This window comes from Palaemon carinicauda, chromosome 2 (assembly GCF_036898095.1).
Source record: "Palaemon carinicauda isolate YSFRI2023 chromosome 2, ASM3689809v2, whole genome shotgun sequence".
In the NCBI taxonomy this organism is placed as follows: domain Eukaryota; kingdom Metazoa; phylum Arthropoda; class Malacostraca; order Decapoda; family Palaemonidae; genus Palaemon; species Palaemon carinicauda.
In genome coordinates this window covers 113,287,534-113,312,244 of record NC_090726.1, presented here as the reverse complement: position 1 = coordinate 113,312,244, position 24,711 = coordinate 113,287,534, and the positions used below count along the sequence as shown (strand labels likewise).

Sequence of the window (24,711 nt, the reverse complement as noted above, 5' to 3'; positions counted from 1 at the left end):
CACGCGTAGGCTGGGTTTGTTTATCGGCAGTGAAAAGCCTAAATTTGGGTAAGGAGTCGGCAATATTTTGTCATATTTATAGTTTACAAAGATTTGTTTTGTATAGTACACGGTATAATTATAAAAACCTCTCTCTGAGAGAGAGAGAGAGAGAGAGAGAGAGAGAGAGAAAGAGAGAGAGAGAGAGAGAGAGAGAGAGAGAGAGAGAGAGAGAGAGAGAGAGTGAGAGAGAGAGATTTGATACCAGAAAACCTCAAATCTCTCTCTCTCTCTCTCAACATCAAATTCTCTCTCTCTCTCTCTCTCTCTCTCTCTCTCTCTCTCTCTCTCTCTCTCTCTCTCTCTCTCTCTGTGTGTGTGTGTGTGTGTGTGTAAGAAGTAAAACGTTAGTTCACATTTGGCAACCTGAGTTTAAGAACGAAATTAACATGACTATTGTTAGTTGTGGTGATCAATTCCTCGCTTCAAGTGGTACCGGAATAAGAAACACGGCATTCGATTACAACAGGTGATTTTCTCTCTCTCTCTCTCTCTCTCTCTCTCTCTCTCTCTCTCTCTCTCTGGTGTTATACAATACTTACATATAGATGAAGAAACCAAAATCGGTTTTCTTAAAAAGTGTCAATTAAATACGAAACAAAAAAAATTATACTGTTTATAAATCCATTTCAATCATAGCTTATAATACGTCATCCGATTTCGTCAGCAAACCACTATTTTTTCTAGGAAACTTCACTTGATCCTAGAAAATTGGGATCAAGTAAAGATAAGCACCCCCATAACTGACTAGTATAGAAAAGCACCCCCGAATTTGTGCAAGTAAAGAATAGCACTCCCATATTTGAGCAAGTAAAGATAAGCACTCCCTGGTCTTGAATAAAAGCAAGTAAAGATAAGCACTCCCATATTTGAGCATGTAAAGATAAGCACATTATTATAATTATGGTTTAAACTTTAAACACAATAAATTATTTTGAAATTTTATTGATATATGAAATATAAAATGAAATATACAACACTGAAATAAGATGTCGAGTCCAGAAATCAAAAATACTTGTAAAAATTTAATTAAAATAATACTGTCTTGCTATAGTTTCACAAAATCTATGAAACTTGTCGTTCTTGTTACGTTCGCTCCACATGAATTCATGCAAATAAGAGTTCAAAAATTCTCGTTTACATCCTATCATCCGTTTTATTCTTATTTTGTGTTTGTTCCAGTAGCTCTCTACTGCTTGTGTATGAACGCCTGTAGTCCTGTCAACAAAATTCACGGAGTGGTTAACTGTATGATGCGTATATCCAAGGTCCCTTTCAATGTTCCTGTATGCTTTCCATTGATCACTGTGAATAATTGTTCCAGGCATAACTACTTTCCTAATTATCGGCAACAGTGTTTCGGCATTGCGCGAATCAACAATCTCCATATAACCCAGGGATGGTGATGAAGTAGGATCTACTATTCCAAATACCCATAGTGGATTCTGGGGAGAACGTCCTCTATGGTGCTTTGGTTTATGGCTAAAACAAGATTCATCAATTTGTACCGTTGTGCCTGGTCCACCAAGCTTGATAGGGTTCCTTTCAAAATGTTTCAAGCAAATTTCACGAAAAAAGCTGAACATGTCAATAACTGTCACTTTTGAAACATTCAATAACTGTACGGTCTGCAAAACACTCAGTTCCTGACACCAGTAGAAGATTCCTTCAATCCACTTTTGTAAAGAAAGCTTTGAGCGATAAAAAAACGAATCTTTGCGAATTGATTCGTAGTGCTTATATTTACTGCATTCCTTAACTTGGCACTTCCAGACATATTTGTCTTGTATTGAAGAACGTTTTGTCCACTTCATTAAAATGCTACAATGAGGACATTTTAGTTCAGCTCTCAAAAGTTTCTGCTGCTTCATTCAGTTAATTGCAGGAGTCGGGTCCTCAACCAACAGTGGCTTAAGAATTTCTTCATACAGAGAACGGTCCATGTTAAGGGTTTCTCTCAAGACTTTATACGACTTTCTGAGGTATATCATGCTAAAAAGTAAAATCTATCCGAACAGCAAAAATTATATACTCAAATAAGAAGAGAAAACAACTCGTTAATGTAACTATTTAAACTATTCAGAAGAGAAAACAACCTGTCAGAACATAAATAATCTATCAGAACAGCCAAAATGATATCCTCAAATAAGAAGAGAAAACAACTCGTTAACGCAACTATTTGAACTATTCAAAAGAGAAAACAACCTGTCAGAACAAATTAAATAATTTTGAGCAAGTAAAGAAAAGCACTCCCGAAATTGTGCAAGTAAAGGAAAGCACTCCCATATTTGAGCAAGTAAAGATAAGCACTCCTTGGGCCATGCAGGGGTGCTTATCTTTACTTGATCCGAAAATTGTTACTATGTAAATAGTTAATTTTGCTTTAAGAAACATAAATTTTTGTTTTAAATTCGGGTGTTTCAAAAATCGAGTATGTCTGCCTTCTTTTTGTTTTACTTTTGGCTGCCGCTCTCAAGAATATGCCCATACGAATCAAGTAACAAAGTATTGTTTATACCATTTCTTAACTTATTCAAAACATCTATACAGTTAATATTACATAAGCACCAATGTTTTATAACCTATCATATTTTTATTTAGTGCATTTAAAATTATCATTATCTCTCTCTCTCTCTCTCTCTCTCTCTCTCTCTCTCTCTCTCTCTCTCTCTCTCTCTCTCTCTCTCTCTCTCCAGCTAGGCTACCTTCGCTACCTCTCATTTCTTACCTCTCTCTATCTCTCTATAAGAAATGAAATCTTTGTTGCTTCACAAAGTTTTAGTTATATTAAAAATCAATCATGATTAAAATTTTCCTTACTCACTCCAATCTCGCACCATCTCTGTCACATCGAACGTTTTAGCGGTAACCCAATTGTTCGATAACTTTAAAAACCGGGCAAGTACTTTGCTTTCATTGTTTTTTTTTTTTTTTTTTTTTTTTTTTTTTTTTTTTTTTTTTTTTTTTTTTGCAGATGGTTCCATATTGAGGTGGGCACAAGTTGACTTATAACTGAATTATAACTGAATTAAGGAAAAGTATTTTGGATATGGAATGGACAATTATCGTTCGTAACAGTTTAGAATTATTGTAAATTATCATGCTGTCATTAGCGGCAGTTTGCTATTGGTAATTAAACGCTTTTCTTCGTCCTTGGGAATTTACATGGACACCCTAATTAGAATATTTGTAATAACATATTTACTAAAAGCTTTTAATATCAATAGTTATCACCTTTGTTTTAATGCGTTCGTTTGTTCATTATGATCTACGATAGAGCGTCCAGTAAACAAATGGAAGGTTTTCGTTTTAGGTGGCGTGTTTATGGAAAAAAAAAAAAAACGTTATGTAAATCGCAGTCATTTCATTTATTTCAAATTGTAATTACAAAATCATCCTATAATCAATATGGTACTTAGTAAGATAGGTGTTTCTGCAAAAAGTAACCTAAACACATATGTGTAAAGGCGTTCGTTTCTTCGCTATGATCTGAGATGAACATAAACAAAACAACGGATTTTTATTCTGATGGTGTCCTTTTTGGTGTGGAGAGGAAACGCATGATATAAAATCACCTTTATTTCGTTAATGTTGGATTTTCAATAATACAACAAAAGCTAGTCTATACAGTGATGGTTTTGCTATTCACCAGTCGTCTTATACAACAGATATGACTTATACTTATTGAAATCACTACTAATTTTAGGTCGTGTTATAAGGGGAAATATACAGCAATTACACCCTTCCTGGTTATGATTTTAACCTTTTTCAACTTATTAAACCTTTCAAACATTTTAAATGTTTTATCTATTTATAGGAACAATTTAATATTTAAAAAATGCAGTATAGTACATAGAAGAAAATGAAAATGGGTGATAAACATGTTTGAATAGGCAAGTTCCTGTTTGCCATGGCCCTAATGGAGTTAACCCTGTTATGTGTTTCAAAATATGCGATTTTCCATTAATGTGAGGCCATTTATCGACCAAATTCTCGCATAAGAAGGGGTAGGAATGGTGATGACACCAAGAGCAGAAAAAGCATTATCCGAGTGGAGAGCTGTAAATAGTAGATTGTTGCTAGCAAAGTTCAAATCAAAGCAGAGTGTAATAGATGAGATCCCAGAGAGAGATATGAAAATTGTGATTGGCGAGTTTAATGCTAAAATTGGAAGTAATAATCAAGGGATAGATAATGTGATAGGTGTCGAGGGTCTTAGCAAAGTTGCAAATGAAAATGGAGTACATCTCATAAGTTTCTGTTCAGCAGTCTTGTCATTGGAGATACTCTTTTTCAGCACAAGAACATCCACAAATAGCCTATACATGGACTTCACCATATGGCAATTACAAAAATCGAATAGATCACATCGCCATTAATAGAGAAGGAGGACTACTAGAAATGTCAGAAGCTATAGAGGTGCAGATACTGGTAGTGATCACCAGCTCCTCATTGCCACACTGAAATTAAAACTGAAAGCACCAAAAAGAAAGATGGATAGAATGCCTAGGTTTGATACAACTAAGCTTTTAGAAGAAGAGCACAGAGAAATATTTGCAATTGAATGTAGGAATAGATTTGCAGTCTTGGAGACTTTAAGAGAAGTCTTGGGGCACTCAATTACAAGGAGAAAGCCATGGATATCAAATGATACTTGGGATACTATGAAAAGGAGACAAAGAAATTGATTGTTGAAGGTTTTCGAGGAAGTAATGAAAATTATAAGTTCGAGCATGCTAAGTACTCTAGTATTAGTCCATGGGAAATAGGCCAAAAAAGGTTATTCAGTCAAACAAATTGCAGTATTTTGTTTTATTGCATGAACATGTTATATGGACTCTTAGGAACACCATATCCAAAATGGGACCAATTCGGCCATTTTGAAGTTGTGAAAATCACACTTTTAACGTTTTCGGAGGGTACATTTTTCCATGTTTTCCCGTTTTTCTTCAAAACGGTTCGTTCATCGTACGGGTAAAAGGTATAGGTACCTAAAAGATAGAAAATTAAATTCTGCGCATGTTTGTCTCTATAAGTATTTACCCTAAAATTGAAAGTTTTTGCGCAAACAAGTCCGGAATTGGAATACGCACAATTTGGAGAAACTGGATAAATCGACTTTGTACTCACATTTACCTAAATATATCTTAAACTACTAACTTTACGGTAAAATGTCATAGAAGTGCTCCTTTGGAGTGAAGATTTTTTCTTTATTTTGACACATTTACTTTCCATTATATCTTGATATTTTGCAAAAGAAACACACACACAAAAATAGACAATTTTAATTCATGGAAATCAGATGAAAATAGAAAGTTCAGTAAAACAAATTGCAATAGTTTATTCTATGCACGAATGTGTCAATTGGACTCTTTGGAACACCACAGTAAAAAAAAAAAAAAAAAAAAAAAAAAAAAAAAAAAAAAAAAAAAAAAAAACTGACATATTCGGCCATTTTGAGTTTGCGTAATTCCGTATTAAAAATGGCGGCCATTCTCATTGTGTGAATGGAAGTATCCTCTAACATTTCCACTTTTATATATATATATATATATATATATATATATATATATATATATATATATATATATATATATATATTATTACTCAAAAAAGCATGGTTTCTAGGAAATTACTGCAGACATCATTTTCACCTGTAACCTCTGTGGGCCCCTGGTTAAAATGAAGGCTGCACTTAATATTTTAAGAAGAAAATTTCCTTTGCAATTTACTTGGGTTTTACAATGGTTGTAATATATACAAGATTAACTGAAATGACAAAAATCAAATTATTGATTAGCTCTTGACGGTGTTTGAAAATAACAGAAATAAAAAAATCCAATCATTGTTGCTCAAAATATATGCACAAACTAAATTAATCATGTTCAGTGTCTACGTCTATTAATATGTTAACACAAGTGCTAGTTTGACACTCCTCACAAAAATCTGTACAATATAAACCGTGTTTTTTGCATGAGCAGTGCTGAGTGTCACAAAAGCCTTTGCATTTGCATCTGATTACTCTCAGCAAGGCATCAGGCGCAGGGTTGTTGTCCATCGTGCAAGGAATTAAGTTTCTCCCATTTCTCTTCCAGCCCCAATCGTCAGGTTTAATATCACTGTTGCCTAGCCAGAATTGTGTTTGATAATAAACCCTGAATGAGTGATGTTTTGCTGCATCACTAGTAGGTGGCAGGTCTTTCACATCAACACCTCTCAAACTCTTGATGACTTTGCCCTGAAAATTTTTCTTTCTCAGGTCATCAAGAGTTGCACAATCACTGTTAGAGCTGTACATCTGAATAATTGCTCATTCTCCTGCTATTTTTATTTCCTCGTGAGTTGAGCTAGGAGACAAGAATGGCACAACACACTCGCAGAGAACACTTTGTTTTTTCAGTACAGCTCCCTTTCCTATTTTGTTTAACCTTGACGTGGTGTCACATCCACACAGAGCATGCATAAATGGCAAACACCTGCAGCATTCTTCACCGAGTCGTGCACTAATTTCTCCGATGTTCCAAATGGGATGCTTCATATTGGATTTCTGTGATACCATGAACAGGGGCTGACTGGTAGACTTCATGTGATGACAGAGAAGCACCAAAATGTCAGTATCCTCTGCTATAACATATGTTACCTTGCTAACTGCCATGTTAACTGCCTCTTGCACTATTAGAAAATCTGCATCTCCCTCTGCATGCTTTGTAGATACACCATGCTCCTTCAGAGTTTCAGACAGAAAGTTGATGAATCTCTGTTTGTTTTTATGGTTTGCTAGAAATGCCTCCTTAGTTCCAAATGTAAAGACTTTAGTGCGTGTCAGGTGAACACCTGGGGCAACATTCAAGCCCCTGGCATGCTTTTGATGAGTCACATATTTTGTTGATGCAGTATTGCTATATCCATCGAAGACAACAATAGGATAGCTATTTCTCTTGACAAGAACAACATATTTGGATGCAATATCTTCATATGTTTCTCCTGCAGTCCATTTGATGCGTTGAAGTAAGGATCCACCATCAAAAACAGAACATTCAGCATCAGGGATTGACTCAGCTTGACTTATAGTGGATTTTGCTATGGCATCTGCAAGCTGAGATTTGGTGGCACTTTGAGGAAGTCCATTGCTTGTGAACAGTGATGGTGGGTATACAGAGAGCTCAAACCTCATGATTTCACTTAAGCTGATTTCAGCATTACTGGCTATCACAAGTAACCGCTGAAATAGAGCTTGAAGATCTACCTGCACTTCAACTCCATCTGTTACTATGTTCTGACCCATTGTCTTGATTTGGTGTTTCTTTCTGAAGATATAGTTTGCTGCATTTTGGTCTTCCATCATTTTGATTATATTGTTCCCAAAATCTTTGGCAAGGTGAGCATTTGACTGTGGTGTGGATAATCCTGAAATAATGTTGTACAAATACTCATTTTCTGTGAAAGGACTATGTTGTTCTAGGTACTGGAAAATCTTTGAAGTATCCTCCTGATCTCTCATTCTTCTGGATTCAGTCAAGTCTTTGATTCTTTCAGTGCCAGTCTTCTCCTGGACACTCTTTACTTCATCACTTATCTGAGCAAAGACTGGCATGGCTTGTATCCATTTTGTTCATTGAATTTCATCCATACCTCGTCTATGTGTTAAGCCTCCTATTGACTTTATGGATTTCATTAACACCTGCTCAATAACAAGATCTGGTGCTAACCCAGCCCAGTATCTGTCCGATCTCCTAATGAAGAACAAACCAGACTCAATAAGTTGGTCATAGAGTTTCTCATTCGTTTTCTGTAGGTCCACCATGTCCTGGAGGAATAGATGTGCTGATTTTGTGTAGTTATTGTGTCCAGAGGCAGCAAAAAATGGAAGCATTCTTTGTAGTACCCTGAAGTACAATGTTGGCTGGCTCGTTCTTTGACATCTGAGTGCAGATCACAGGATATCCATCATCTCCATGTACTAAACCCATAATTTTCCATTTGGGCTCTGTTGTAGCTGATCCAGAATATCTCTGAGCCTCTCTTCAACTGCCAATATATCCTGGTCTTTAGCTTCTACTTCTGTTTTTGTTGATCGAAGAACTTTGTCAAACTTCTGTAATGCTCCATCTATTGAATTCTGAGTGGCCTCATGATCTGATGCTTTCTTGACCACTGATACATTCAAAGCAGCATCAACTAAGAAGTGGCCACGTACTGCTCGCTCATACGCTTTTCCAGTCAGTATATGGTTGACAGTGTTAGGCCCATACACAAGCTCCAGTAGTGTTCTCACTTCACTATCTTTCATGATGTGACCCATAGTGCCCAGGAAGCTCATTAAGGTATGGAATGGCCCAAGGATGAGAACAATATGTTTGAGTTGGTTTTCATGGCTGATGATATGCCTTGCCTTGAGCCACAAGGGTTGATCAAATGTGATGACAGGTGATATGTTGTATTTCATGCACTCGTCATTTACAAACATCAGGGTACTAAAGATACAGCTTAAATTATTTGGATCCAAGTCAACCATTGGTAAGAAGTGGAAGGATGCTTTTCCTAAATGGCTACCTTAGGTAATGGTCTGCATAATGCCGGACCATCCTGGCCTGTTGCATCTATAAGGAAATTAAATTTTCCAAAGGGTATCAAGATGTTCTCTGATGTCATCATGGACAATGGACGATACTGCTTTGTAGTTCAACATGTCTCCCACTTTTCCAAGTTTTCTATACCTTTTTAATGCATTACTTTTTGGCTTGGTCTTAAAATATTCTGAATTCCGAATGACTGTTTGAGATGTGGCTACTGGTGGTGTGACAGCACACATCAGACCCATGCCATGATAAGTGTCCTTTCCAGTAATTGTTACTGTATTGTGGTCAACATTATCAGCAATGAAGTGGCAGAAGCTTGTTTCGTGATAACAGAGTATTCTGTCATCGGCCATGCAGGCATTAAAAAGTGGAAATTTGAGAAGATACGTCAGTTCAAACAGTGAGAACGGTCGCCATTTTGAATATGGAATTACTCAAATTCACAATGGCCGAATTTGTCATATTATTTACTGTGGTGTTCCAAAGAGTCCAAATGTGTCTATTTGTGTGTGTGTATGTTGTGTGTTTCATTTGCAAAATATCAAGATATAATGGAAAAAAATACGTCAAAATAAAGAAAAATCTTCACTTTAAAGGAGCAATTCTATGACATTTTACTGTAAAGTTAGTAGTTTAAGAGATATTTAGGTAAATGTGAGTACAAAGTCGATTTTTTTCAGTTTCTCCAAAATGTGTGTATTCCAATTCCGGGCTTGTTTGCGCAAAAACTTTCAATTTTAGGGTAAATACTTATAGAGACAAACATGTGCAGAATTTAATTTTCTATCTTTTTGGTACCTATACCTCTTACCCGTACGATGAACCGTTTTGAAGAAAAACGGGAAAATATGGAAAAATTTACCCTCCGAACACGTTGAAAGTGTGATTTTCACAACTTCAAAATGGCCGAATTTGTCCCATTTTGGATATGGTGTTCCTAAGAGTCCATATAACATGTTCATGCAATAAAACAAAATATTGCAATTTGTTTGATCTAAAAAGCTATTTCCCATGGACTATATTGAGGTCTAAAGAAAAGTCAGGAATGACTGGAGATAATATTTAGACAGTAAAGCAGACGAGGCTGACAAAGCTATAAATTCAGGATATGGCTATGGTGTAAGAATCGGTCAGAGAATTATTAATGAAATCTCGAATGGGGCAAAGGAGAAGCAGCATATACACATCAAAAAGAGATGGATCTGTTATAATAGCAGAAGATGAAGAAAGACAACGTTGGATGGAACACTAGTGAGGTTATGAATAAGAGATATGAAATGACTCCCAGATTACTTACAAGATTATTTTGTAGAATGTGGCATGAAGAGGCAAATCCTAAAGAATGGGAGTTAGGATTGTTGGTGAAAATGGCAGAAAAAAGGAGACCTAACTAATTGCAATAATTACAGAGGCATAACACTTACATCAGTTATTATGAAAATATATAGTATGCTTACTCTAAAGAGACTGGATAGAAAGATTGATGATAAGCTGTGAGGTGAACAAGCAGGATTTAGAAAAGGTAGAAGTTTCATGGACCAAATTTTTATTTTAACGCATGTTGTACAGCAATACGTAGAATATAGAAATCCACTTTTGATTGCATGTGTGGATTATAAAATAGCCTTTGATAGTGTGCACTGACCAATTTTGTGGAGACTCTTGCGTTATTATAGAATTCCTCTTAAATATTTGAATTTGATTAAGCCTGTTCATGAGCATAGCAAGTGCAAAGTTAATATTAGTGGAGTCTTATCAAATGATTTTCCAGTGAACAGCACAGTACTGCAAGGGAATGTGTTGTGACCTACAGTATGTTGTTTATTCTCCTCATGGATTTTATAGTGCAGAGAACAATCAGAGATGGTGGAGAAGGATTGGACTGGATTGGTGATAGGAATTTAGCAGACCTAGAGTATGCTGATGATGCTGTCCTTGTTAGTAGAACACCACAGGACTTGCAATGTTTGCTTACCAGAATGCATGAAATATCACACGAGGCTGTCCCAAAGGTAATTAGAAGAAAGACGGTGATAATAAGAACAGAGAATGCCATGGAAGGTGAAATATCATTGGAAGGAGAAAGGATTAATGTAGAATCATTTACATATTTAGGAACTATGATCTCTAATAGTCTTTAGAATTAGAGTTTAGTGAAAGATTGAAAAAAGAAAATCAGACAATGGCTGGGTTAAGTTGAATTTGGAAATCAAATTTCCTGAAATTACATATAAAAATCAGATTATACATCAGTTTAGTGAGATCAGTGTTAGCATATGGACATGAGTCATGGTATGACAACGAAACAATCTCCAATAGATTTAGTAGATTTGAGAACAAAGGCCTTAGAAGGATATTGGGTGCTAAATGGCAGGACATGACTAGAAATGAAACTATAAGAAAGATTACTCGAGTGCCATATGTGGATGAAATCATGAGGGGTAGATGGAGATGGTTTAGGCCTGCTCTTCACACTCACCAAGAGAAACTAGTTAACCAAATGGTCAGCTGGGCTCCACAAGTCACTAGAAGAGTTGGAAGATCCAAACCTACATGACTGAGGACCATGGAGCGTGAAGTAGGAGATGCTGAATGAAGAAGTATTGAATTAAACCCTCAAGATAAAGACAACTGGCAAAATCTAACCAAGGCCCTTTGTGTCAATAGGCATAGGAGGAGATGATGATGATGAATAACATTTAGTAGTGAAATACCCGCAATAATAATGACTGCTTCAGAAATTCAAGAAATTTCAGTTAATATATTGTACATTTCACCAATGACAGTATCAATAAAGAACACTTCCAACTACAAGAAATAACTTCTTTTTTTAATATTACTCTGCAATCATTTTGCCAATCAAAGATGGATATCTTTATTCATGGGTGCCCCACAGAGAGCAGGGTGTAGCTATAGTCCAGAAACAAAGAAATTATTAGTTAATATACAGTCAGGATGGCAAAGGAGATTTAAATTCAAAACAATTTATATAAATACAGTTTTCGCATACTACCCATTTTTACAAGGTTTGTATAGCTAGGAAAAATACCAATTACTTTTTTTAAAAATTCTTTGTTCCTACACTAATACAAACCTTCGTCTTTTGATTAAGAGTATGATTTCAGTGCAAGCTGGATTGACCATTGAATCAATAACAAGGTAGTTATAACTACCTATGTGTGGTTTTGGGAACCCCCACTTACCTTTCAGTCAGCGAGACTCACTTTTAACTTCAGCCACAGGCAATACATATGCAGTACATATGCTTTAGTCAGATCCATAAATCTGCTTAATCCATTATCTCTCTGCAATGTGTATGTGTGATTGCCAATGGAAACTTGGAAAATAATAATGTGCCCTGGCAGGGGCAGAAAGCAGTGTTGCAAGTTTATGCCATGAATCCTAACAGTCTTTCCTCACTTCGCAAGAAGCACGACTGTTCTCAGTCATCACAATGTGGAGAGTACTGTTCTTGTCCTCTTCTTCAGTGGAATGAGTCCTCATAGAAGAAGAAAAGGGCTAAGAAGGAGTTTTTACGGTCAACTTAGTGAACGTCAAAGTTGATGCCGAAGAAACTTTGTAGCTTTTCTGCTCTCCAAAGGTTTGCATTCAGAGCGTTTTCCAGGAAAGGCAGGAGTATCACCTTCCTCTGGTGGAAGGACCTAACCTGCCAAGATTGTACCTTGCATGGGTATCACTGAGTCCCCATTCTTGGTGAAGCTGAAGGAGGTCCTGGCAGCTGCCAGGGGTCCAAAGGTTACTCATGTGCTGATGGTCCTGCCATCTCTGGCTGAGTCAGAGAATGATAATCCAGCAATTGCATCTCTGGAGGATCCTGGTGGTGTTGAAGAATCTCCTGTGGCTTCTGTGCAAGCATCATCATTGATTTCCCAGACCTTTACTGAAGAAGGCTGGTATGGGAAAGAAGTGTGTATGCTCCTCTTGTTCATCAGATGCTCATGCCCCTTGTAAATAAGAATAGAAAAAAGAATTCTTGGAAGACTGATTGCAAGGAATTTCATGCGGCTCATAGTGATCAATTTTTCTCGTACACGTGACAGATGTTGTGCCCCCATTTTTTACACGTGCTAGGGAAGGTACCTTTGGCAGAGGTAAAGGTGCTCAGGCTCTTTCTACTGGTGCTAGACCCCATGGGGACCTAGCAAGCACACTTGTGGTCAGGTTGTTGAAGGATTAAGCCCTTCCCCATCCTCCTCTCCTTAAGGGTTGAGGACCAACTCAATCTCTCTCCACTGAGATACATCAATATCGAAGGGAGAGTAGGTGGTACAGTACTCGGTGACTCTTTGTCACATTCATGCAAATGAGAACAATATAAGTGACAAGACAACTGCATGCATACGAACAATTGGGAAACCAATGCTTGGTGTGCTGGTGATCAATCTCCTCTATAGCTCATGGGTCAGGGGAGTTGCTTCCACCCATTTGCACGGTCAGGAGCCTGATCACCTGTCACCTGCCCACTCCCCACATACTTGCAGAGAGGTTCCCACATGCACAAGCGATCAGAAACGATACCAGCCCACCTCCTTGGACTGCTGTAAGTATGGTTCGTATGAACACCAAGAAGCTCCCAAGTGTACACAATTGGGATTAAGGTCCTGTATCATCTTGTGACCAGTCCCCATGTGGAGCCTACATACACTACCTAGGACTGCACTCACCTATATGGTTATCTCTGCATTCTCTGAAGTAGTGAGCAGCAGAGATGGGGATCGTAATTATCTGCAACTAGGTCCTCTATCAGCAGCTTATGATTACAACCTTGGTTTTGTTCTTGGTCCAGAGTGCATGTACTCAGAGATGAACGATTGCCTGAGTGGTCTGTCAAGCTCTTTTTCGAAGGAGGGGACGGCTTAGGTAGCTATCATTCCAAAGGTTTCTGACCATACTCTGTTATTGGCAGAGGTGGACAAGACTGAATCAGTGTTCTTTCGTGGACTTCTTTGCCCTTATTCATGAGTGCAATGACTTTGGGGAGACAAATTGGCACCTGTTACAGGGGGATCTTTTGTCAAGCAGATGATGAAGTATTTGGACATGCTGTTAGATACGGCACCAACGTGAGTGTTTCCTTCAGTCGGATCTAGGACAGTTGCCCTCATAGGACAACTGCCCCACGGATAATTGCTTACTCCCCTTTGAAAATATAAAAAGTATTTCATAATTACAAAAACACTTGCTTGAAAAAATTGAAGTAGTTTACTAATTAAGCTCTTTCTAATTATATAAGTGGTCACATATGAAATAGATGAAGTAATTCCTAAAAGTAACAACTCTAGGAAAAGCTATTTCCAATTACATAGTTATTCCAACTTTCCAAACAGTTCTGAGTCTGCTTATATAAGAGGGTTCTTGTATCTATTCTGAATTAGAATTTGTCATATCACCCTTCATCCGAAGTGAACGTCGAAAAATTAAACTTATTTAAGAAGGATACACCTATGTATGGCAAAAGGAATTAGCAAATAATGTTATGACTTATAAATATGAAAAATGTGAAAGGCATTGAAATACACGGTGTCCTCCATGTTTTCCTGTAAGAATGTGGAACATGTACACTCGTGTAATTGAAGGTTTACCTCAAACTAACAACACATTAGAAGGCTGGCATAACCATATGCAGGCTAGCATTACTTCATTTCATCTAAATATCTGGAAGTTTCTAGATGTGTTGAAGAGGGAACAACCACTAGCCAGCGTGACCATCCATCAAATGTTTGCTAGGTAGCCAGTACCTCCTAAACAGAAACATTACCAGTGTTCCAGCATCCGAATTGCAAATATTTTAAAAGAGTCTCAGAACTGCGATGTGTTGGACTTTTTTAAATATATAGCCCACAATTTACAATTTTAGTACATTGATTTTTTTTTCTTTTTTTTTCAACTTTCATATGTACACATTTAAGTATGTTATGTTATTTTCTTTTCATTATTTTTGCTACTCGCATATGTACACATTTAAGTATATAATGCTATCTTTTAAATTCCTTAATTTTTTTTCATTATTTTTGCAACTTGCATATGTACACATTTAAGTATTAGCAATAATAAAACATTGGTTTTAATAGTTTTTATTTATTTCCAATACCTTATTTCTAATTTTCTATTAAAGGAGGACAATTATTTGGAGGGGGCCAGTTATCCTATGGGGCAATTGTCCCAGGGCCAATTCTCCCGGGGGGGGAGGGGGGCAATTGTCCCAGGGGCAGTTGTCCTGATACCCTTCAGTCATTTGCATCAGTAGACTTAGAGGTAGCATAATTTTATGTTCAAGACAGCTTCCTAGTTAGCTGTGGCAGCATCTTCGACAAATTCTTATCACACGGGAGCCTCACCAGCCATGCTTCGGTGGTGTTTGAAGCACTGGTCAGCATTACGTGCGATGTTTTATCCCATCTTGTTCTAGTGGAGCAAAAGTTCAGTAGGATCTTGCATTGTGGCTGAACAACGAAAGCCTTACCAGTGGAGTTCCATTCAACTATCCACCTCCTGAGATGCTTCTGTTCTTAAGACTTATCCAAGGAGGGGTTAGGTGCACCTGGAGGACCTAGTCGATACAGGGATGTGATGAGCAGAAGAACAGCACCTGCATATCAACATGCTGAAAATATAAGTAGCATTCCTTGCACTGCAAGCATTCCAACTGCATTTTATTCTATAGGGCTTTTAGTTATGATGAGCAATAACACTAAAGTTGTAATGTACATGTACAAGCAAGAAGGTTAGTGTCATTGACTGATCTGTGGGCAAGGTTTCCCCACACCGCCCTTTGGTAGTTATAACTACCCTATCAATTCAATGGCTGTTCGATCTTGCACTGATGCCATACTCATATTTGAAAGACTCAGGTTTGTATAGTTAGGAAAAATACAAATTAATTTTTAAAACTTCTGGTATTATGACCAATCTTTAATAGATTTATGATATATTTATTTAATAATATTTTCAGATAGTAGACAGCATCTTAGCAATGAACTTAGCAGACCTTCAGCTTATGGCATGTGACCCTTGTGGCTCTCATGTCATAGATGCGTTCACTTCTAGCTCATTTATAAAGATCAACAACAAGGAAAGACTAGTAAATAGTTTCAAAGTAAGTAGGAAATCATACTAGTGTTCAAGTGCATAAGAAATTTTGTTGAGACTTTTAAAATGATTGAAGTAAATAGATTTTACAATAGGGATGGTAAGGCCTATCATGATATAAGTAAGTTATGTGGTCTGTAAAAATTTTCCTATTTTCCCCTTATCATTTTTCAGACTACATATGTAAATATTATGTGCCTCATTATTCCTGGAGACAGCGTTTAGAACTAACCAGTTATAATCCTTGGATTGTGTATTACTTTCATGTAGTACTGTTAAAAAATATGCATAAATATTATATAGACAAAAATAAGTTAAGTTTATTGGATTGAACTTAATAATAATGATGCTATTAACATTTAACAACACAGTACTAGTTTGATGAAGCTTACTCGAGTCACAAGGCTGGTATATATAAGGGATTAACTCCTTGGCCTAAGAATGAAAATCAAAACATTTTCCTTTCAACTCCTATATCCGGACTGCTCAGTTGAGATTGTGCTTTTTGGTCCGAGAGACCTACTCATCCCAGCTCTCTTAGCCCATACTATTAGAGTTGTTCATAAGTGTTGTTAGAGCTATCTTTTGCTTTTTTATAACTAGAATTTAGTTCAAGATTAATGAGGTACAGTATATCATTTACCTTTAGATAAAGTTAATATAATTTCAAGTAATACTTGATGAAGTGGGTGTTATTAGAAGTCGCAGACACAGTATACATATATAAATTGGGATATACTTTACATCAGGGGGTTAAGAGTGTTTTTTCAGGTGATGGTGCTAAAGTTTGACAAGACACTGATAGCTGGGGGTCTAGGGGGCCTCCCCTAGGAAAAAAATTACGAGGAAATACCCTTAGATGTGATTTCCTGCCATCAGACAGCAGTTCGTAGCAAAAGCAAAATCATATTTTTTTTGACGATTTTTATGTGACCCATTATAATTTGTACATAATGACTATCATATACATATATGTTGGGCTTTTGTCAGTGCGTATGGGCCAGGTTGTGAGAAAAGTGAAGAAGAGGAGAATGAGTTCTGGAATGAATTAACTAGGTGTGTAGAAGGACTGGGTAGAAGGAATTATGTAGTTGTCATGGGAGACTTAAATGCTAGAGTTAGCGCTGGAGAGGTAGGTGTCATTGGGAAGTATGGCGTACCAGGTGAAAATGAGAGTGGTGAGAGACTGGTAGATATGTGTGTTGAGCAAGAGATGGTGATAAGTTCTAGCTTCTTCAAAATGAAAGATAAAAACAAGTATACATGGGTAAGAGTGGCAAATGGAAGAGTGGTAGAAAGGATGTTAATGGATTATGTGTTGATAACTAAAAGAATGTTTGGAAGATTGAAAGACGTGCACGTGTTTATGGGTATGGCTAACGGTATGTCTGATCATTTTTTGGTGGAAGGAAAATCAGTTGTAGCAAAAGAGTGGGGGATTAGAGTAGGGGTATGTAAAAGGGAGCTAGTGAGGGTTGAAGAGCTAATAAAACCGGGAGTAAAAAGTAAATATCAAGAAAGATTGAAAATGTCATATAACAAAGTGAAAGTAAGAGAAACTGGTAATTTAGAGGAGTGGAAGTTAGTAAAAGAAAATTTTGTTTGGATTGCAAGTGATGTGTGTGGCAAGAAGTTTGTTGGAGGCAGCATGAGGAAGGGCAGTGAAAGGTGGAATGAAGAAGTGAAGGTAAAAGTGGAAGAGAAAAGAGGGCCTTTGAAGAATGGCTGCAGAGTAGTAGTGTATTATTATTATTACTAGCTAAGCTGCAACCCTAGTATCTCCTATATAAACTATAAAAACTTTAACAAAACAAGAGGAAGAGAAATAAGGTAGAATAGTGTGCTCGAGTGTACCCTCAAGGAAGAGAACTCTAACCCAAGACAGTGGAAGACCATGGTATAGAGGCTATGGCACTACCCAAGACTAGAGAACAATTGTTTAATTTTGGAGTATCTTTCTCGTAGAAGAGCTGCTTACTATAGCTAAAGAGTCTTCTACCCTTACCAAGAGGAAAGTGGCCACCGAACAATTAGTGCAGTAATCCCTTGAGTGAAGAAGAATTGTTTGGTATTCTGTGTTCTCAGGTGTATGAAGACAGAGTAGAATATGTAAAGAATAGGCCAGACTATTCTGTGTGAATGTGTGTAGGCAAAAGGAGAATGAACCATAATGAGAGAGAAGGATCCAATGTAGTACCATCTGGCCAGTCAAAGGCGGGTGCCCAGGCCAACCTACTACCTATATAGAGAAGTATGAAAGAAATAGGGAGAAAAATGTGGAAGTAAAGCACAAGGTAAGTAGGGCAAAGAGGGCAGCTGACCTGAGGTGGTGTCAGCAATTGGGTCATTCATATGAAGAAAATAAGAAGAAGTTTGGGAAAGAAGTGAAGAGAGTAAGGAAGGCTGGTTCAAGAATTGAAGAGACAATGAAAGATGGAAATGGAAGGTTGTTAAAAGGAGAGGAGGCAAGGAAAAGGTGGGCGGAATATTTTCAAAGTTTACTGAATGTTGAGGACCATAGGGAGGCAGATATAATTGCTGTTGCAGGTGTTGAGGTGTCGGTGATGGGAGCTGAGAATGAGAGAGAGATTACAAGAGAGGAAGTGAGGAGAGCACTAGATGAAACTAGAGTAGGAAAAGAATCTGGTATGGAAGGCGTGAGAGCTGAGATGTTGAAGGAAAGGGGTGTGACTGTACTTGAATGGTTGGTGAGATTGTTTAATATGTGTTTTGTGTTGTCAATGGTACCAGTAGATTGGGTTTGTGCATGTATTGTACCATTATATAAGGGTAAGGGAGATGTGCATGCGTGTTGTAATTCAAGGGGTATTAGTTTGTTGAGTGTAGTTGGAAAAGTGTATGGTAGAGTACTCATTAATAGGATTAAGAATAAAACAGAGAATGCAATTTTAGAAGTACATGGTGGTTTTAGAAGAGGTAGGGGGTGTATGAATCAGATTTTTGCAGTTAGGCAGATATGCAAGAAATATTTAGAAAAAGGTAAGGAGGTGTATGTTGCGATTATGGATCTGGAGAAAGCGTATGAGTTGATAGGGAAGCAATGTGGAATGTGATGAGGTTATATAGTGTTGGTGGAAGGTTATTGCAAGCAGTAAAAAGTTTCTACAAAGGTAGTAAAGCATGCGTTAGGATAGGAAATGAAGTGAGCGATTGGTTTCCGGTGAGAGTGGGACTGAGACAGAGATGTGTGATGTCGCTGTAGTTGTTTAACTTGTATGTTGATGGAGTGGTGAGAGAGGTGAATGCTTGAGTGCTTGGACGAGGATTAAAACTGGTAGACGAGAATGACCATAAATGAGAGGTAAATCAGTTGTTGTTTGCGGATGATACTGTACTGGTTGCAGACGAGGAAGAGAAGCTTGGACGATTAGTGACAGAATTTGGAAGGGTGTGTGAGAGAAGGAAGTTGAGAGTTAATGTGGGGAAGAGTAAGGTTATGAGATGTTCGGGAAGGGAAGGTGGTGCGAGGTTCAATGTCATGTTAAATGGAGAGTTACTTGAGGAGGTGGATCAGTTTAAGTACTTGAGGTCTGTTGTTGCAGCAAATGGTGGAGTGAAAGCAGATGTACTTCAGAGAGTGAATGATGGATACAAAGTGTTGGGGGCAGTTAAGGGAGTAGTAAAAGATAGAGGGTTGGGCATGAATGTAAAGAGAGTTCTGTATGAGAAAGTGATTGTACCAACTGTGATGTATGGATATGAGTTGGGGGGAATGAAAGTGACAGAGAGACAGAAATTGAATGTGTTTGAGATGAAGTGTCTAAGGAGTATGGCTGGTGTATCTCGAGTAGATAGGGTTAGGAACGAAGTAGTAAGGGTGAGAACGGGTGTAAGAAATGAGTTAGCAGCTAGAGTGGATATTAATGTGTTGAGGTGGTTTGGCCATGTTGAGAAAATGGAAAATGGTTGTCTGCTAAAGGTGATGAATGCAAGAGTTGATTGGAGAAGTACAAGAGGAAGGCCAAGGTTTGGGTGGATGGATGGAGGGAAGAAAGCTCTGGGTGATAGAAGGATAGATGTGAGAGAGGCAAGAGAGCGTCCTAGAAATAGGAATGAATGGCGAGCCATTGTGACGCAGTCCCGGTAGGCCTGCTGCTTCCTCCGGTGCCTTGAATGACCGCGGAGGTAGCAGCAGTAGGGGATTCAGCGTTATGAAGCTTCATATGTGGTGGATAACGGGGGAGGGTGGGCTGTGTCACCCTAGCAGTACCAGCCAAACTCAGTTGAGTCCCTTGTCAGACTGGGAGGAACGTAGAGAGGAGAGGTCCCTTTTTTGTTTCATTTGTTTGATGTCGGCTAACCCCCAAAATTGGGGGAAGTGGCTTGGTATATATATATATATATATATATATATATATATATATATATATATATATATATATATATATATATATATATATATATATATATATGTATATATATATATATATATATATATATATATATATATATATATATATATATATGTATATATGTATATATATACATATATTGGACTGAAAACATTATAATTCCAACACACAAGAAAGGGGACACCACCTTATGCAAAAATTATAGGCCTATCAGTCTATTACCACATGCTTATAAAATTTTAGCAAAAATCATACAAAGTAGAATAGCAAGGCAAGAAGAGGAAATAATTGATGAGGGTCAAGCAGGATTTAGGGCGGGTAGAGGAACAATCGATCATGTATTCACATTCTCACAAATCATAGAAAAATTCTGGGAGAAGGAAAAAGATCTGTATTGTGTATTTATTGACTTCAGGCAAGCGTTTGACTCCATATGGAGGGAAGGAATGATTAGGATTTTGAAGGAATGGGGATTAGAACCAAAAATACTGGAAACCATCAGGAGATTGTATGAAAGGACATCGGCTAGAGTAAGAAAAGGAAAGTGTTTGACAGAAGAGTTCATAACCACTGGTGGGGTTATACAGGGTTGCCCACTATCACCACACCTCTTCAACCTATACTTGGAATGGGTAATGAGAATGGCACTTGGAGATTATGAGGGTGGCATAGATATAGGAGGGACAAAATATCTAATATGAGGTATGCAGATGACATGGTGCTTTTAGCAGAAACTAAGGAGGAACTTCAGAGAGTGTTGAGAATGGTGGAGGAGCAGTGCAGTAGGTATGAATTAGTGATAAATAGAGAGAAAACCAAAAGTATGAAAATTGGACGCCAGAGAGAGGCTTTAGAAATACAGCTATCAGAGGGAGAAGTGGAACAAGTCAATGAGTTTAAATATTTGGGAGTGTTTTTCACAGCAGATGGAAAGAGCAATTCAAGACCGAATCTCAAGTTGCCAGAAAGCATTTGGAAGGCTAAGAAGAATCTGGAAAGATAGAAATATATCCATTAAGTTGAAAATTAGGCTATTAAGAGCAATAGTAATCCCCACAGTGATATACGGTGCTGAATGCTGGATACTGAAGAAGAGAGAGGAGAAAAAGTTATTAGCCTTTGAAATGAAATGTCTGAGAAGAATCTGTGGTGTAAGATGGGAGGACAGAATTACGAACGAGAGAGTGAGAGAAATGGCTGGTGTTGAGGACACAATTCTGATTAGAGTGGAAGATATTCAGAGGAGATGGTTTGGGCATGTACAGAGGATGGAACAGGACAGATGGCCAAAGATAGTGCTTCATGGTCAAGTGGCCGGAAATAGACCGAGAGGACTACCAAGAGATACATGGGTGAAAACCTTCAAGAAAGCAAATGGAGGCAAGACATTTCAGCAGCTGGCACAGATGGCATTGGATAGGAGTCTCTGGAGAGAATGGCGATATCAGATGCAGGACCCAACCCGGAGAAATCCGGACGGGATTTAGTGAGATATGTATATATATATATATATATATATATATATATATATATATATATATATATATATATACATATACATATACATATACATATACATATAGCAGTGTTACTAGAAGAGCTGAAAGAAATAAGTTGGGATATAATAGGATTGAATTAAATTAGAAGAACTGGGGAATTTATAGAGTTGAAAGGAGGTCAGTTATTTTGCTTCAAAGGACATGAAAGGAACAAAGAAAATGAAGTGGGTTTTTTGTATTAATATAAATTTTCCATGTAGAATAGAAGAATTTTATAGTATCAATGATAGAGTTCCAAGATTGATTATCAAATTAAATAAAAAAACATAAAATGACGATCATTCAAAAGTATGCACCAACAACATCCAATACAGATGTAGTAAAGGAAATTTTATGAAGTTGTGGTTATATCTTGAAAAAACAGAGCTTTTCTATATAATACTATACAATAGTGATGTAGAAATAATTTTGCCAATAGAAATAATGAAACACCCGAGCCAGTACCAAAAGTAACGGTAGAAGTGAAGGAAGCATTAAAAGGGATTTTGACGTAGGAAAAATCTATATTTGGGTGAGATAGCCATGTCGTCCTGATGGAAGTTCCTTCTGGCAACTTCTACAGTATAATATTTCTGCGATTGATATTACAAGAGAATTACAATCAGGTATCACGGTGTTCCACCCCCGGAAACAACTATCCGAAGATGTGTATAATCAGGGACGTATCCTAAGATTACCATAGATATCTGCACCCCAAGCAGATCTTACCCAGTCTAATCCACTAAGGGGAACGATAAATAAGGATCCGTTACACATCCTATCACCTTCGAGTGCCCTATACATTCCTGCCTCTCATTCTACGTCGCAGCTGAGGTACTGTGAAATAGAAGCCTCCCACGAGCCAAGGGGCTGGGAAAAGTAGAACGTAATGGGTGGGCCATCAGGACGACATGGCTATATCACCCAAAAATAGATTTTTCCTTCATCAAAATCCCTTTTTTGCGCTCGAGCAATGTCGTCCTGATGGAAGTTTACCAGAGAATTATTTATATTCGGTTTGAGGCTTCTCCATGGAAAAAACTTGCCATAAATGGGGGCTCACCACTTATATGATGAAGTGTAATTATAAATTTTTACCTTAAAAAGAATCCAAAATGAACTTGATTTGGTAAATATGGTAGTGTTTTAAGAGGAAGGATCTATGACTCTCTAACAACCATCCCTGTGGTGAAGAACACTCCCTGTATCAGAGAACACATATTACCAATATCATGAGCATAATGAGTAATCATTGAAGAACTGATACTCAACGTTAAATAGATTCTTAATGTGCAGTGTTAGTAGAAATTGACTATAGTATGCTAAGTTTAATTCTACTAGGAATTAAGTCTCGCAATAAAATCATCCAACATTATATCATTCTCATTAGACCATCTATTTGAGCAAATTTTAATACAGTATATATGAACAGCATTGTGATCTACCAGTATACCCCAAAATATATTCCCGATAAAATTCTACCTAAGTAATCATAGGGGGAGACAAGATGATATATCCCCGACCTCCTGAAGAAGATTTTTTTAAGATAAAAATATTGCTGTATATGGATAAATGCAAAATACAGTGTCAAACCCAACCAAAGAAACTGAATTATATTAGACTCAGTTCTAAAATAGGAATAGTATGCTTGCGTAGGTACACTTACAAAATTCAGAGAAACCAAATTGAATCCTGAATTTTAAAATATTTGAAATTATTTAATATAGATCATGAAGCAAAAACCAACAGTTTACTTAAAGAAGATAAGCTGGAAGAATGGCCAAGGACACACTTGAGAGCTATGTCGTTACAGCAGGTTTCATAACCACCTGCTGCCACCACAAAAGGACGAACTTCATCCAATTGCTTCATATAATGCTTGAAGAACACCCTGGTGGACTTCCAACCAGGATAAGCTTGTAAAGCTTCGAATTACATATACTGAAAGGATTTCAGAGATGATTCCACTCTCCTTGGGTCATGACCCAACAGCTTGAAGTAACTTCACCATTGTCTGTAAATTCAATGTGACCCTCATCTCTAGAGAGAGCCATAACTCCATTAATTGGAGCACTAGAAGCCATAGCGAATAGAAAAATCACTCCGACATAAAATTCGGAAAGACAGTTTGATCCTCAATTTCCGAAGCTAGATATAAAACATTATCCAATACCGAGGAGACCGGCCTCGGCAGGACTGCCGGTCTCAACCTGGCACAAATTTTCGGAATCATGGCAAAGAGTTAAAATCTATGTCAAAAGCATATAAAATGGGTCCAGATAGGGCCGACTTGCATGACACAATCGTGGAGGATGCTAAATCTGTCACATGTAAGTCGATCAGAAAGCCTAAACAAAAATCTATAGATTTAGAAGAAGGATTTTTATATTTCACATATCGAACCCAATTCTTCCACAAAGTTCCATACCAATTCAAAGTAGTGGAAGTTCTATAATTTTCCACAAATACCAATTTGTCCCGTTGAATATGAAATCTTTTTCCCAGGGCTAATGCGAAAAAATCATGAGATGAAGGGTATTCAGTTATTAAGATGAAGCGAAGACTGTTTTCCTCTGTACTTCTTGAGACAGGCCCGGGTTGGGTAGAGGTACCAGCCTGGAGTTCATCATGTCACCAAAGGATACCAGTTACTCATCAGCCAAAGAGGAGCAACCAGGGTTGCTGTCCACCTGAACGATCAGAACTCACCTAACACCTTCAAGAGAAGATTGAAGGGTAGGAATACGTTAATCTTCTCCAAATGATTCCAATTCATGAATAACACATTCATGCCTAACACCTTTAGATTTACATATGGTGCCACATAATTGGGAAGTGTCTTATTGAGACTCATTGCAAACAGGTCCACTTGAAGACCTGGGACTACCTCCTGCATGAAAGGGAATGATTCATCTAGTGACCATTTTGTCTCTAGTGGATGTGTTCGAGATAGAGGGTCTGCCATCGCATTCCGGATTCCCTCGAGGTGAGATGCAGACAGAGATCACCTCCTCCTCTATGCCAATGAAAAAATGGCAATCAGTACATGGTTTAATTGTGGAGATCTTGACC

The 24,711-nt window shown here is 37.5% G+C and overlaps 1 protein-coding gene across 2 annotated transcripts in view; it reads left to right on the top strand.

Annotated features, from left to right (window-relative positions):
• Window positions 1-24,711, top strand: part of LOC137626535 (nucleolar protein 9) — a 538,921-nt gene that overhangs the window by 448,839 nt on the left and 65,371 nt on the right. For both annotated transcript variants that reach the window (XM_068357589.1, XM_068357582.1), the window contains exon 9: window positions 15,592-15,735. In XM_068357589.1, the coding sequence (XP_068213690.1) occupies window positions 15,592-15,735 (144 nt within the window). The remainder of the gene's footprint in view (window positions 1-15,591; window positions 15,736-24,711) is intronic.